Raw genomic sequence first — 15597 nt, 5'->3', positions numbered from 1 at the left:
TGACAACTTTACAAGCTTCTGCTGGATGGTGACTGGCAGCATACAGCAGTCCCACTAATGATGGTTACTGGCATATTTAGATTTTCTAGAAGAAAAAAATAGAACGTGCTGTTACTGATCACAAGCCTAAAATCCCACAGTTGTGTAGCGTTCTATAGCATATGCCTCTCTAGATATTTATAGCATTGTAGGTAATCATGCTAATTAAACTGCCTTTAAATACCCTGTGAGATACTTCTAATGAAGTTCTTTTAAGGATCATACAAGTAAATGCTGTTTTTGTTTTCTACATCAAGTTTCTTTCTACTCTTAAGTAGTTTCACTAGTAGCTCACAGTTGAGGATACAAGCTTCTCAGTAAATACAGCCAAAGACCCAGCATGTACCAATGACAAGAGTCTGGCTTGACTGTTAATGATTTTCCCAGGCCGTACTGGCGGTCCCAGTTACCAGCTGGCACAAGAATGATTTTAGTGAGTTTAAATCATTCTATTTTAAACTACAAGAGGTTATTGTGAATGTCTTGGATACCCATGAAATCTTCCAAAGCTTGTATTTTGAGTGCAGGCATTATGGCTTTACCCACGTAAAGCATTATGTGGTTACGTTTTTATATATAGATATCTCTCTTGCTCTCGAGAATATCTGCTAGCCGTACGTGATTGTATATCGCGCTTGAGATATTGCGCTCGAGATATAGATATATATCTATATATTAAGATGTAGTGGCACCTAATTTTCAGATAGGATTGAACATTTTTGACAATTAGAGTTTGTTCACACCACATGCAGTGCATTTTTTTTTTTTTTTTTTTTTCTGCATAAAAAAATTCATGGAAAGTAGGCTACATTGGGTTCCAATGCCATCGTTCACACCAGGGCAGTCAGTTCCAGTGTGTTTCTGTTCCAGAAAAAGTTAAGTGGGGCAAAAAAAAAACCGGAAAGAATCACAAACTCACCAAGACTCATCAAAAACATTCTAAATTCGCACCTGGAACGCATCTGAAGAACATTTTTGTGGTGTGAACATTCCCTCAATCCATTTGATCTTTAGCCTAAAGTTCTCACTTGCAGAGGGTCAGATGTCCACCAATTATGTCGAGAGCAAGTTTAGCAAGTCCTCCACAGAAACCAGTCAGATCATTTATTGATTTAAAGGATAAGTTCACCTTTTGAACAAAAATAAAATTCATATATTTTTTTTTTTTTTTTGCAGGTAAAAAAATGTGCATTTATTATTTTTGTCCAAAGGAGCCTGTAAAGCATTGCACCAGCGATCACTAGATTGCTGATGCCATGCAGGTCTCCTGCAGACCTGTCAGAATATCTGCTAGCCGTACGTGATGTATAGCCTAGCAGATATTTTGACAAGATGCTTCAATGAACTACCATGACGCTCCACAGTGCTGTGGTAGTTCATTGAAACTACAGACCGACATCTGCTAAGGCTTCCGGGACTTGTAGACACTCATTCACAGAACTCTGTGAATGAGTGATGCGGCCATGTGGGCAGAGCCCCGCATGGCCGCGCTGTTTTCAAATGTGACTTTATGGGGAAACTTCTCCCCGTACTATCTGTCAGAGGGAGGGGGGTTGCGGGCACGGGTGCGGCTATGGGAACATAGGGTGGGAAAAAAAGGGGTAGAACATGTTCCCAAAGGTGAACTTATCCTTTAAATTTATTTGCTATCTGCAGAGGAAATAAAAGTAATGAAAAAAAATGGACTTTATTGGTACTACAACCTCAATCAAGGTATAAAAGATACTTTTATTAGGTTGTTTTTCAGAAATAGGGGGTTCCACCATCCTTCTATGGTTACTCTACATTTTTCACATGTTTCTACGCTGCTTCCTCAGGAGTCTGTGCCGATTTGTGTACTTGTTATTAAAATTAACACTGTAATATTCTGGTTACAGGCAGGCCCTGACTGGCCATAGGGCACACAGGGCATTTGCCCAGTGGGCTGGGGCCGCGTGTACATTATGTGGGGCGCAATGCAAAGCAGATGCGGCAGCTAAGCTGCCCTTTGTCTCAAGCCCGTGCCGCTCCTCAGTTTTTCCGTGGCTGCTCAGTCAGTTCCCTCCTGTATGGCTGTCGAAGCAGGGGATGGGAGCTAGCGGTCAGTAGACCTGTGGGCTGCCCAAGACTGTGAAGAGGGAGCAGCTGGAGGAGACCCCATCGCCTGATGCCGGATAGGTGTCGCTGCTGCCACACACTACAGGGAGCCGGCCCGAACCAAATAAAAGTGAGTGCCAGCCTGCCACTGCCAGTGAACACTTACTGTAAGAACAAATTTATAGGACAGTTTTTTATAGACTTGCTGGCCTGGGCTGTCTTTGCTTTATGAGGATGTCTCTTTGCTGGACTGGACATGTCTCTTTCCTGAATATATAGGATGCACTGGAATTGGAGAGAAAGGGAGGGGGGCATGACTGCAAGTGGCACTGTGATGGGGGGCTGTGATTGCTAGGGTCATTGTGATATTAAGGAAACTGCACTGTAAAGGGGCACTGTAATCAGTACTGTGCCCCTTTTACAGTGCGGCCCCCTTTATATCACAGTGCCCCTTTACATTACAGTGTAGAGGTTTGAGTAAATATCCTGTCACCAGCCGCCCCTGCGAATGCCCGACCCCTATTTCCCCTGACCCCCCCGGTCTATGGAGAAATTGGCTGCTCAGTATAAAATGCCCTGGCCTATTTTTTGTCCCAGTCCGGGCCTGGTTACAAGAAGACCATATGAAACCATCCCTGGGCGGGCACTGGAGTATACGTCCAAAGCGAAGGGGCAATGGAAAATTACAGAGGAACCCCCTTATTTTCAAATAGCTCAATAACAGCTCAGATAATCAAAGTTTCAATCCCGGGTCTAAAGCATGGGTCAGTATCACACACATCGAACAACTCCCCTGTACCCCGGTATGTGATGCTTTAAATATAGGTAGTCTCATTTTGGGCTGGCATGGCAGCTGGTACTTCTCTTTTGATGCCAATCTTTTTGATGCCCATATTCTTATGTCCTCTGCTTTTGTAAGGCTCCACTGTATATGGTGCTGAGGAGGGAAGCATAACAGCCGAAAATAGCCCTATCGGCATTTTGCCGATAGGAAAAATTTAGCTGATACAGGAGACAGTGTGTACTGCAGATGTGAGGGGGCGGCTGAGAAAGGCAGGAGAGGAGCAGTGTATACAGTGTCTGGTTGTCACTATATGTCGGTGTCGGTTTTTAAATGTAATTACCGGATTTTTTGTTTCTTCACTATAGTTCACATAATTAGCTGTCGCTTTTCCCCCCCAGCAAAAAGAAACAAAGTTTCCTTTTAGTTTATTTCCCGAGTTAAAAGAAACCTTTTCCTTTTGCTCCGGGGAAAGTGACAGCTAATTCTGTGAGCTATTGTGAAGAAAAAAAAATAGCCGGCAATTGCATTTAAAAACCGGAACTAAAATATAGTGACAGCCATTGAGGGAGCCTCTCTGTATATACTGCCCCTCTCCTTCCTCCTCCACTTCTCCTCTCCCCACCCCTTCCCCCCTACAAGGAGGACCTGTCACTCATATGCTATCATATAGGGGACTATTGGTGATAGTGCTGTGATAGCAATAAAATCATAAGTTAAAAAAAAAAAAAAAATATACATGAAAATAGAAAAAAAAATTGGCGCCTCCCCACCCCCACATACAGACACTTTCGGTTCGGTTTTCGGCCACATGCATTCTGAATTTTTGGTATGGGTTTCGGCACCAGAATTTTTATTTCAGTGCACCACTAGTGCTGAGTAATCTAGGCTCCCTTTCCAGTTGATCTATATTGTTGTTCCTTGCCTTATACAGCAGTGATCTCCAAACTGCAGTCCAGGGGGCCGCATGCGGCCTTTGCTTGACCTTACTCTGCTCTTGGGGCACGTTTCCTCCCACTGATAAGAGACACTATTCTGCCAATTGATAACAACGGGGCACCATTTCTCCCACTGACGGCAACCATTCTTCCCAATGATACCAACGATGGGGCAATATTCCTCCCCATAATACCAAATGTGGTGGTGTTTTTTCCCACTGATGCCAGGGAAATTTATAATCCCATTGGCCACAGTCTGCCCCCCCCCCCCCCCCAAAGTTTGAAGAACAACAAACTGGCCCTTTGTTTAGCCCTCCCATTTGAATGTATGCTCCCATGCCCGCCCGAGGACGCTTTCCGCAGACATTATTCTCTCCTTGTAACAGAACGCTGAAGGTGACTTAAAAGCGTAAATGACTGAAAGGACAACTAGGGCAAATTGTGAACTCAAATCACTTTATTTGGTGTACATATAAAACATTGTGTGATTCAACATCAGCTCTACCCAGAAAAGCTACCACAATGTCATATAAAACCATTGTTTCTGCAAAGATAATTGTATCAGCTACACAAATTCAAGCCAAATACATTGTTTTCCATTGATGTTTGTATCACTGTCATATCATATAACTTTTTTTTTTTCTTTTTTTACTGCTCTACATGCCATAAGTATGGTTTTTTTGCTTTTTATTTTAGGTTGTACTTGTCCTAACTACTTTCAAACTTCCATTCATTATTGTTTCATATGGACAGTCAAAGCTGTACAGGAGGTGAGTTTTTTTTATTTTTTTTTTATTTATAATTTTCTTAATATTTAGCAGTTCTATAGAGTACTTTTGGTGGGGCATGATGACCTCATGAAAGCAGTGCTATCTCTAGTCTTCCGTTGCCTCAGGGTCCTCTCTGCAGAGTTAGTTTGTGGGTATAGAAAATCCCATCTCTAAAATGGTTGAAAAACTGGCTTAACCATTTTGTTGCTGTCAACATATACCATACATCAGCAGTGGAGGTCTTGCACACACTGCTGCTGTATCTTGTGTGCAAAAATTACAAGCTGGCTGTCAGATGGCAGAGATCAATTCCACTCCTCAGGACCATTAGTCTCTGCCACCATGCATGCAGAGCATACACGCAAATACATAAATGGGTGTCTGATACAGCTATATATGAAAACAGTGATAGCATTATGCATGTTACATAACACTGAACACACCAGCTTGAGAGCTATAAGTAATTCTTGTTCTGTCATTCATGGATAACGCTAAACTGATGACATGTCATCACAGACAGACAGACCCATAATCGCAGACAAACAACTTTGCAGCCTGGAGGTATGAGAGAGAGTGGAGAAGTTCATCATAAGAGCTTGGGCTGCAAAGTTGTTTGTCTGTGATTATTATTATTCGGAAGTGTCTGAAACGTCACCATATTTATTTGGACATCGGGTTCATTGCTCCCAGAGCACAAGCGCTGTTGCTGGTTTATAATCTGACCAGCCATTAGCTCTGGTGAGTTCATTTAATCTCCTTTTGGTGGTGGATTTTTCACAATTGGTTCAAGTCACTGAAGATATATATATATATATATATATATATATATATATATATATATATATATATATATATATATATATATATATATATATTTTTTGGACACTAATTTATGTTTGGACACTATAATTTATTTAAAACACTAATGTTTTTTGGATGATGATATACACCTTTGTATAAGTTTGTTATTAGCGAATACCTTCTAATTAGGATTATTGACATATTTTGTGTCCACTTTAATCGTGCAAAAAATTGGAAGTATCACTTTTTTTTTTTTTTCCCAAGGTGTCTGCTTTTAGAAAATGTTTGCATTCGAAAACAAACTGTTTTGTCCTTGTAAAGGATCTGGAGTTAGGACTTGTTCACATGTGTATCAATACCATGTGTTTGTGTGGCATGCAGTTAGTATTTATAAAGCCTTATGTCTGCCCTTCAATGCCTACCATGAATATTACAATGGCACCACACAGTGCTGTTCACACAGGAGCAGTAGCATTGTGTTAAAAATGTAGGCATCCTGTAAACACCTTAACAGCATTTACAGCATTTTATGGTGTGTTAGCGAAGCATTTATAAAGTGTTAGCTGGGTGCTGGAGGGAGAGACAGTGGAGGTTCCTGTATCTCAGAATGCACCGAGAAACTATTGAAAACTAGGACAGAGCAGCTCCAGCCACTTCCTCTTTGTACAGGACAGCCCTGTGTGGTAGCACCATTTTGCTTCTGTGTGCAGGCAAGAGAGTCAATCAGCCAGCAATACTGACAGTGCCAGGCAGGAGCAGAGTCATTAAGTATTGTCAGTTACAAAGCTTCTTTTTTCAGCAAATCTGAGCTTGACCAAGCCAAATGTCAAAGAGATCAAAGTATATGAATCCCTCCTGTAGAGAATGCACACCACAACCTAACCACACCTCAAAGTTGATCCTTTCTTCTACGTCACTTCACCTTTAACCGCTTCCGCGCCACCCTTGAGCAGAAATACTGCTGCAGGGCGGGACAGTTGTTCAAAATCACGTAAATATACGTGATTTTGCAGTTGTGGGTTGCGCGTGTCCGCATCACCATTCGTGGCCTCGGCTTTCAGTCATCGGGTCCTGGCTGGTGATTCCCCAATGGCACCCAGCAATCTCTGCGTATTACCGATGGGGGCGAGACCTGTATGTAAACAATACAGATCTCTCCCCTGTCAGCTCCTGCATACTGCTTTGCTTTGTATGGCTCTGCAATGCAGAGCCATACAAATTGTGTGCTTAGTGTAAAGCACACACAGCCCATATAGTAAAAGAGCACACAGTTAACCCTTTGCTCCACATGTTAACTTCTTCCTGCCCAGTGCCATTAGTACAAGGGCAGTGCTTTTTATTAGCTCTGATCATTGTATTGGTGTCACTGGTTATGTCAGTGACACCAAGTCAGTTCCCCCCCCGTGTCCATGCCCGCCGCAGTCCCGTTATATGTTGCTAATCACTGCCATTATTAGTTTAAAAAAAAGTCCAGTGTACGTTTACCGCCATCTGTAAATGCTATAACGTTCACGGAAATCAATTAATTTACACGTATTGGGATATTTAATTAAAAAAATTACAGAAGGGCGGTGGTTCTCTCGTTTTGGGAGGACGTTATGACACGGTTATCGGTGGTGTGCTGTGTCCCTGGGACACAGCGGATCAGTGGTAAGACCCGATGACTTCTGCTCTGTCATGTGATCAGCTGTGTCCAATCACAGCTAATCGCATGTCAATAAGGAAATGCCAGTTATCGGCATTCCTCTCCTCACGAGCTGTCAGACTGACCACTTGTGAGTAGAGGAGAGCCGGTAATCGGCATTCCTCAGAGGGGACATCTACACTGGTCATCAGGGCACAGATTATCAGTGCCCTGATCACTGTAGCCCCATCAGTGCCACCTATCACTGTCCATCAATTCCACCTGTCAGTGCACATCAATGCCACATATCGGTGCCCATCTGAGCTGCCTTTCGGTGCCAGTCAGTTCCACCTATGAGTAATGCCAGTCAGTGCTGCCTTTCAGTGCCCACCAGTGATGCCTGTCAATGCCCATCACTGCAGCCTCATTAGCGCACATCAGTGAAGGAGAAAAATTACTCATTTACAAAATTTTATAACCGAAACTAAACTTTTTTTTTTTTTTGCTAACCGTTTAGCCACTGTTTACATATATTTAAATTGCTGCTTAGATTGATGGTGCTATATTTTCTCCTCTTCTTCCTCCTCTTCTTCTTCTTCCTCCTCTTCTTCCTCCTCTTCTTCCTCCTCCTCTTCTTCCTCCTCCTCTTCTTCCTCCTCCTCTTCTTCCTCCTCCTCCTCTTCTTCCTCCTCCTCCTCTTCTTCCTCCTCCTCTTCTTCTTCCTCCTCCTCTTCTTCCTCCTCCTCCTCTTCTTCTTCCTCCTCTTCTTCTTCCTCCTCCTCCTCCTCTTCTTCCTCCTCTTCTTCTTCCTCCTCCTCCTCCTCTTCTTCTTCCTCCTCCTCTTCTTCTTCCTCCTCCTCTTCTTCTTCCTCCTCCTCTTCTTCCTCCTCTTCTTCCTCCTCCTCTTCCTCCTTTTGTTCTACTTTTACTGTATTATTGTTACGGTTTTATTGTTAACCATTGCTGTTTAGTTTGCAGCAATGCTTTCAGTTGAAGCACTAACATGTATATTCTGAGAGCAAATTCCTGTTGCTGTCAGAATAAACCGAAGTAGGTGTGTGCAGTGCTGTCGGATGAGATTTTTCATCCGCAGTCAAAAAAAGAGCATATATGCCGAAGCATGTGGGCCTGGGTGGATGGCCCCTGTCCATCCACACGCCCACAGCAACTAGCTAACTGAGGCGCGCACATGCGGCCGTGACTTGGGATAAGAGGGAATAAGGGGGACTTAATCTGAATACACACACACACACACACACACACACCTCGAAAAATTAGAATATCGTGCAAAAGTTCATTTATTTCAGTAATACAACTGAAAAGGTGAAACTAATATATGAGGTAGACTCATTACATGCAAAGCAAGATAGTTCAAGCCATGATTTGTCATAATTGTGATGATTATGGCTTACAGCTCATGAAAACCCCAAATCCACAATCTCAGAAAATTAGAATATTACATGCAATCAATAAAACAAGGATTGTACATAGAACAATATCGGACCTCTGAAAAGTATAAGCAGCATATGTACTCAGTACTTGGTTTGGGCCCCTTTTGCAGCAATTACTGCCTCAATGCGGCATGGCATGGAAGCTATCAGCCTGTGGCACTGCTGAGGTGTTATGGAAGACCAAAATACTTCAATAGCGGCCTTCAGCTCTTCTGCAATGTTCGGTCTCATGTCTCTCATCTTTCTCTTGGCAATGCCCCATAGATTCTCTATGGGGTTCAGGTCAGGTGCGTTTGCTGGCCAATCAAGCACAGTAATCCCATGGACATTGAACCAGGTTTTGGTGCTTTTGGCAGTGTGGGCAGGTGCCAAGTCCTGCTGGAAAATTTAAGTCCGCATCCCCATAAAGCTCATCTGCGGAAGGAAGCATGAAGTTCTCCAAAATCTCCTGGTAGACGGCTGTGTTGACCTTGGACTTAATGAAGCACAGTGGACCAACACCAGCAGATGACATGGCTCCCCAAATCAACACAGACTGTGGAAACTTCACACTGGACTTCAAGCATCTTGCAGTGTGTGCCTCTCCATTCTTCCTCCATACTCTGGGTTGCTCTCATACAAAAGTTGCTCTCATCAGAAAAGAGGACTTTGGGCCACTGAGCAACAGACCACGTCTGTTTTTCTTTAGCCCAGGTAAGACGCTTCTGACGTTGTTTGTTGTTCAGGAGCGGCTTGACAACATTTGAAGCCCATGTCCAGGATCCGTCTGTGTGTGGTGGCTTTTGATGCACTGACTCCAGCCTCAGTCCACTAGTTGTCAAAGTCCCCAACACTTTTGAATGGCCTTTTCCTGACAATCCTCTCCAGGCTGCTGTCATCCCTGCTGCTTGTGCACCTTTTTCTTCCACACGTTTCCCTTCCACACTTTTCCCTTCCACATAACTTTCTATTAATGTGCCTTGGTACAGCACTTTGGGAACATCCAACTTCTTTTACCCTGGACTTAATGAAGCACAGTGGACCAACAGCAGCAGATGACATGGCTCCCCAAATCAACACAGACTGTGGAAACTTCACACTGGACTTCAAGCATCTTGCAGGGTGTGCCTCTCCATTCTTCCTCCATACTCTGGGTCCTTGGTTTCCAAATGAGATGCAAAAGTTGCTCTCATCAGAAAAGAGGACTTTGGACCATTGAGCAACAGACCAGGTCTGTTTTTCTTTAGCCCAGGTAAGACGCTTCTGACGTTGTTTGTTGTTCAGGAGCGGTTTGACAAGAGGAATATGACATTTGAAGCCTATGTCCAGGATCCGTCTGTGTATGGTGGCTCTTGATGCACTGACTCCAGCCTCAGTCCACTCCTTGTGAAAGTCCCCAACACTTTTGAATGGCCTTTTCCTGACAATCCTCTCCAGGCTGCGGTCATCCCTGCTGCTTGTGCACCTTTTTCTTCCACACTATTCCCTTCCACATAACTTTCTATCAATGTGATTTGATACAGCACTTTGGGAACATCCAACTTCTTTTGCAATTACCTTTTGAGGCTTTCCTCCTTATGGAGGGTGTCAATGATGCTTTTCTGCACAACTGTCAAGTCAGCAGTCTTTCCCATGATTGTGATTCCTACTGAGACCATTTAAAGGCTCAGGAACCCTTTGCAGGTGTTATGGCTTAATTAGCTGATTAGAGTGTGACACTTTGAGCCTAGAATATTGCACCTTTTCACAATATTCTAATTTTCTGAGATTGTGGATTTGGGGTTTTCATGAGCTGTAAGCCATAATCATCACAATTATGACAAATCACGGCTTGAACTATCTTGCTTTGCATGTAATGAGTTTATCTCATATATTAGTTTCACCTTTTAAGTTGCATTACTGAAATAAATGAACTTTTGCACAATATTCAAATTTTTTGAGTTTCACCTGTGTATGTATGTGTATGTGTGTGTGTGTGTGTATATGTGTATGTGTATATGTATGTATATGTATGTATGTATGTATGTATATATATATATATATATATATATATATATATATATATATATATATATATATATATAATAAAAATAAATATGACCGGCCGTGATATTCTTTCACAGCCCGCACTACCTCTGGCCACCACTAGAAGAAGACTCCAATCCAGCTGGCTGACCACACACACAGGCAGACACGAATCTTATATACAAGCTGGTGCACACTAAGGGTTGAGGAGCAGCCTAGCAATCGCACACCCTTCTAGGATTCCTCCTGCTATCCTACAAGCTAGAACCCCGGTGTTAATCACTCTTCCACTGTCCACACACCCTCCACACCAGACACAACACAAACGGTAGCTTGCCACCACCCAACAGTTTTACTGGCCTGCTGGGCCACCACACACACACACGCGCAGATCTCCGTCTGGCAGACCTGTTACCTATGCAATCTGCCAACACGCAGTGCAATTGCATACAAATTGGCAATGAACTTGACCGAGCATATAAAGACACTGCAATACAATACAATCTCTCTGGAGATATGAGCCCGAGCTTAAGTACCCAGAAGTCACTTATTAATTTTATGATTTAATACCCCGATAGTGGGCAGTGCATAAAATATGTACAAAGTATAAAAAGTTACAAAAAATACAAGAAGACACCCAATTGGCTATTGACTATAAAATAAAAGGGAATAAAACAGAAATAAAACTTTTACCAAGAGTTATCCTGCGACTGGAGCAAGTCAGGGAAAGTCCGCAATCCGTCGGTCAATAGAACTGGCTCCATACGAATCGCACCGTCCATATCTCAGGTCCTCAATTTATGGGAATATGGACGTAGGCTGGACATTAGCCCTTGGCCAATTGACTTGGGGGGGGGGGGGGGGGGGGGGGCGCATTGTTCCTGTACCAGCCCACAGGTAATTTTAGGTACTGAAATGCTCAAAGTCAATTGGACCAGGAACTGTTTGAATCACCAAGTCAGGGATTGAATTTCCGACACCAGCGCTATCAGTCCGATCGCGACAGTACCAATCACTGTTCAGCTGTCGCAACCGGGCACCGTATAACAGTTTCCTGCATTTCTCGGGGATTCTACATAAGCTACAAATACAGTTTTACATGAAGATGTAGCCTACAGTGTGTCCAATCAGAAGAAAGTATTTTCATCTCTCCAACTAATATTTTAGCTTTTATGAGAGATGAAATATGTTCCTTTTGATCTGTGCATATACGTCAAAGCTCCCCAGACACATTGGAACCACCTCTGGTCTCCCGCTGTGTCATGAAGCTGAACTGTCTCGAGCCTTTTCTTTCCAGATTTCCCAGAAGGTTACAAATCTTATTGGCATCCAGGTGTCACCTCCATTCCAGAGGAAGCTCTATCCTTTTCAGTTGCTAATTGGTGGCCATATGTCTCTGACTGAATTCTGAACACATCTTATAGTATTATAACATGGAATGCTAAATCTACATTGTCATATTTTCTACAGATCACATCTCAGCTACTCAAATCTTTCATGTACGTTACACCCTCATTAATTTTTCTGGCCGCCTTGTTTTCAAACAATTTATCCCCAGCAAGGATGCCAGATATGGGCTCAAGATGTATTAGACCTGTGAGAGGGCAACAGGCTATACATAAAAGTTTCGGATTTATGAGGGAAAAGATAGTCATCTGGAGCTCCCCAGATGCCCAGACTACATGGGGAGCAGTGGCAAGATAGTTTGGGACTTGGCGTCATCCTTTTTCCATATGGGGTACCACTTATACGTGGACAATTTTTATTCAAGCGTGCCACTATTTAGACATTTGTACAATCTTGGGATTGACATTTGTGGCACTGTGCGACCTTATTGCCGTGGCTTCCCCCAACGGCTTGTAAATAACCGTCTTAGGGGAACAAGCCTGCTTGAGAAACAAAGAATTGCTCACAGTGAAGTGGAAGGACAAACGGGATGTTTTCTTCCTGTCTTCCATTCACGCAGATTTGACCATCCAAATTACCACGGCTGCTGGTGTTGAGTAGTCCCTCTTTGTCCATGACTATAACCTTAACATGGGAGGGGTGGACTTCAACGACCAGATGATGAAGCCGTACTTAGTTTCCCAAAAAGCCAGACGCTGGTACAAAAAAGTGTCTATTTATTTATTTCAGTTGTCTTTTATATAACGCTTTTTTGTTCTTTACAAAGCAACTGGACATAGTGGATCCTTCCTAAAATTCCAGGAAGAGATCATCACGGCCCTTTTGTATCCAGAAGGTTCTATGGCCCCAACCCAGATGCAGTTAGCCGGCTGCATGAGAGGCATTTTCCCGATGCCATTCCTGGTACCCCAACCCAAAGGAACCCCCCAAAAATACCATACACTGGTGGAGTATTAGTATAGGGTAGGGGTTAAAATTTTGAGTCCAGACCTACTAGCCAGTCACAAAACTTACTCTCCACCAGTTGCCCCACCCAACCTTGCCCAGGTCCGCCCCAACCACGCCCCCTTAAAGCTTATGAAATTAAATTTTTCTTTAGAATAAATAGTCCAAAATATAAAACTGTACACAGTAATGTATATCCCAGCTCCTCTGTACTCCATTATAGTGATATGACATGTATAAAGTATGTATATCCCAGCTCCCCTGTACTCCATTATGGTGATATGACATGTATACAGTAATCATTACTGTATACATGTCATATCACTATAATGGAGTACAGGGGAGCTGGAATATACATTACTGAGTAATGTATATCCCAGCTCTCCTGTACTCCATCATAGTGATATGACATGGTGTATACAGTACTTGCTGTCCTGCCGAGTCCCCCGTGGCGGTGGAGAGGGTGTCTCCTCTCAGCGGAGGAGAGCGGACCTCTCCTGCACCTGTCCCCTCGGCGGAGGTGCCGCAGAAGCTGGAAGTTGTAAACCGGACCTCGGCTTCACAATGAGGCTTGGAGCGCAGGTACAGTTGCTCCATGCTTCATCTGTGCTCACCGCTCGCCACAGAGGAATTTTTCCTCGCATTTCGCAAGCGGGCGAGCGGCTTTTTCAAGCCCTGGTATAGGGTACAGCATGGCACACTTCAGGGCACATTTACACAGGGTCTCGAAAGATGTTAGGTAGTCAGAAAACTGGCTGTCGCATTTGGAGAGCCCCTACCATCTGTGTTTAAAACGTTAAAGTTTGAAAAAAAAAAAGTAAAAAAATAAAGAACAAATCCCAAAAATTAAAAATTTTAAAAACTAAAAAATAGCTGTGTGTGGTTTTTTTTTTTTTTCGTTTTTTTTTGTTTTTGTAATTTTTGTAATACATTTATTGTTTTGTTACTGTTTTATTGTTAACCATTGTTGTTTTCTTTGCAGGAATGCTTTCAGTTGCAGCACTGACCTGTTCTGACAGCAACAGGAATTTGCTCTCAGAATATACATAAGTAGGTGTGTGCAGTGCTGTCGGATGACATTTTTCATCCACAGTTAAAAAAAAAAAAAAAAGAGCATATATGCTGAAGCATGTGGGCCTGAGGTGGCCAGTGGGTGGATGGCCCCTATGCTTCGGCATATATATATTTTATAATATTTGTTGGCACATTTCATGTGTGCCCACCATTAGAAGTGGGTGGATTCAGGGAGGTATTCTAATGGTGGGCATACCACACACTTTTTCTGGCAGAGATTTCTTCTCTTTTTTTCCCATTCAGCCCACAGGCTGCATAAAAAAAAAAGAACATGGCATATGCACCCAACAAGGACCAGCAACGTACTGGTACATCATTGGACTTGGTTATACCAGGGTGATGCCTGCCTGCATCGTTTTTTTCAGCCGGCGATTGGCTTTCATGTAAAAATAATGCTAGTGGCTAATTAGCTGCAGGATTGCTTTCTCAAAGAATATATGACAATGCCCATTGAAGTTATAAGGGATATTTAAATTCCCTGTGATAGCATTAAAAGTGTTTAAAAAAAAAATTAAAGGGACAGTGTAAAAATAATTAAATCAAAACAACTTAAAAAAAAAAAAAGTACCCTCAACCCCCACTTTGGTGCATGCGCACACCTGCGTTCGTGAGCGTTGACCCTGTGCCAGTATGGAAACAGCAGTTGCACCATGCATGTGAGGTATCGCCACGAATGTCAGATCAAGGGCAGTAATTCTAGCACTAGACCTCCTCTGTAAATCTAAAATGGTAGCTTGTAAAGGCTTTTAAAGAGTTGCCTATAGATATTAAAAATGTATGCAGTTTGTCGCCATTGCACAGGGCATGCTCGGTTTTATAGCAGGTCATGTTTGGTATCTATTTATTCAGCATAGCATCAGCTTTTATATCTTACCAAATAATTGGCCAATATATTGTGTTTTTGTGCATTAAAATTAAAGTATTTTTTTTTTTTTTAAATTGCGTTTAAAAAAAAATGCTGCGCGAGTGCTATGTGACATAAAAACTTACAGCACCCACCATTTTATTCACTAGGGTCTCTGCTTATTTGGGGGTTCAAATAATTTCCTTGCAAAAATACTGTGGTTTTTTTTTTTTTTTCTTTTTCATGTGAACAAAAAGTGTCAGAAAAGGCTTGGTCTTCAGGTAGTTAGAAGAGTGAGTAATGTGTGGCATAAACTTCTAATGCTGGGCATAAAATGCCCCCTTATTGGAAAGTAGACCCTTCAAACTATTTTCTGAGAGGCATGTTGAATCAATAAAAGAATTTTATTTTTTTACCACAAGTTTTTGGAAAATGACAAAAAAAAATAAATTTTACACAAAATTGTCATTTACATAATTTTATTGCTCACACATGCCATAGGTATATGTGGAATTACTCCCCAAAATACATTCTGCTACTTTTCCTGAGTATGAGGGTACCACATGTGAGAGATGTTTTGGCAGTCTAGACAAGTACTTTATTTTCCTCATTATACTTCCAGACTTCCTATCACAGTTTCAGGGGCCCTGAAATGCCATGATAGCACCGAACCCCCCCTCCCCCTTCCCATTGACCTATTTTTGGAAAGTAGACACCCCAAGGAATTTGATAAGAAGCATTGTGAGTATTTTGCAGATCTCATTTGTTGCCACAGGTTTTTGGAAAATGAAGAGAGAAAACAAACATTTTTTTTATATTTCAAAACCTTGTGAGAAAAAATGA

General features: G+C 42.4%; 1 protein-coding gene across 1 annotated transcript in view; it reads left to right on the top strand.

Annotated features, from left to right (window-relative positions):
- Positions 1-15597, top strand: part of SORT1 (sortilin 1) — a 168181-nt gene that overhangs the window by 28511 nt on the left and 124073 nt on the right. The window contains exon 3 of the mRNA XM_089681181.1: positions 4531-4604. Coding sequence (XP_089537307.1) covers positions 4531-4604 — 74 coding nt within the window. The remainder of the gene's footprint in view (positions 1-4530; positions 4605-15597) is intronic.

The sequence above is a fragment of the Staurois parvus genome, unplaced genomic scaffold (genome assembly GCF_062004578.1).
Source record: "Staurois parvus isolate SC_StPar_1 unplaced genomic scaffold, SC_StPar_1.0 ptg000261l, whole genome shotgun sequence".
Taxonomy (NCBI): domain Eukaryota; kingdom Metazoa; phylum Chordata; class Amphibia; order Anura; family Ranidae; genus Staurois; species Staurois parvus.
Note: the sequence above shows the minus strand (reverse complement) of the source record. Positions and strands in the feature narration are given on the sequence as shown.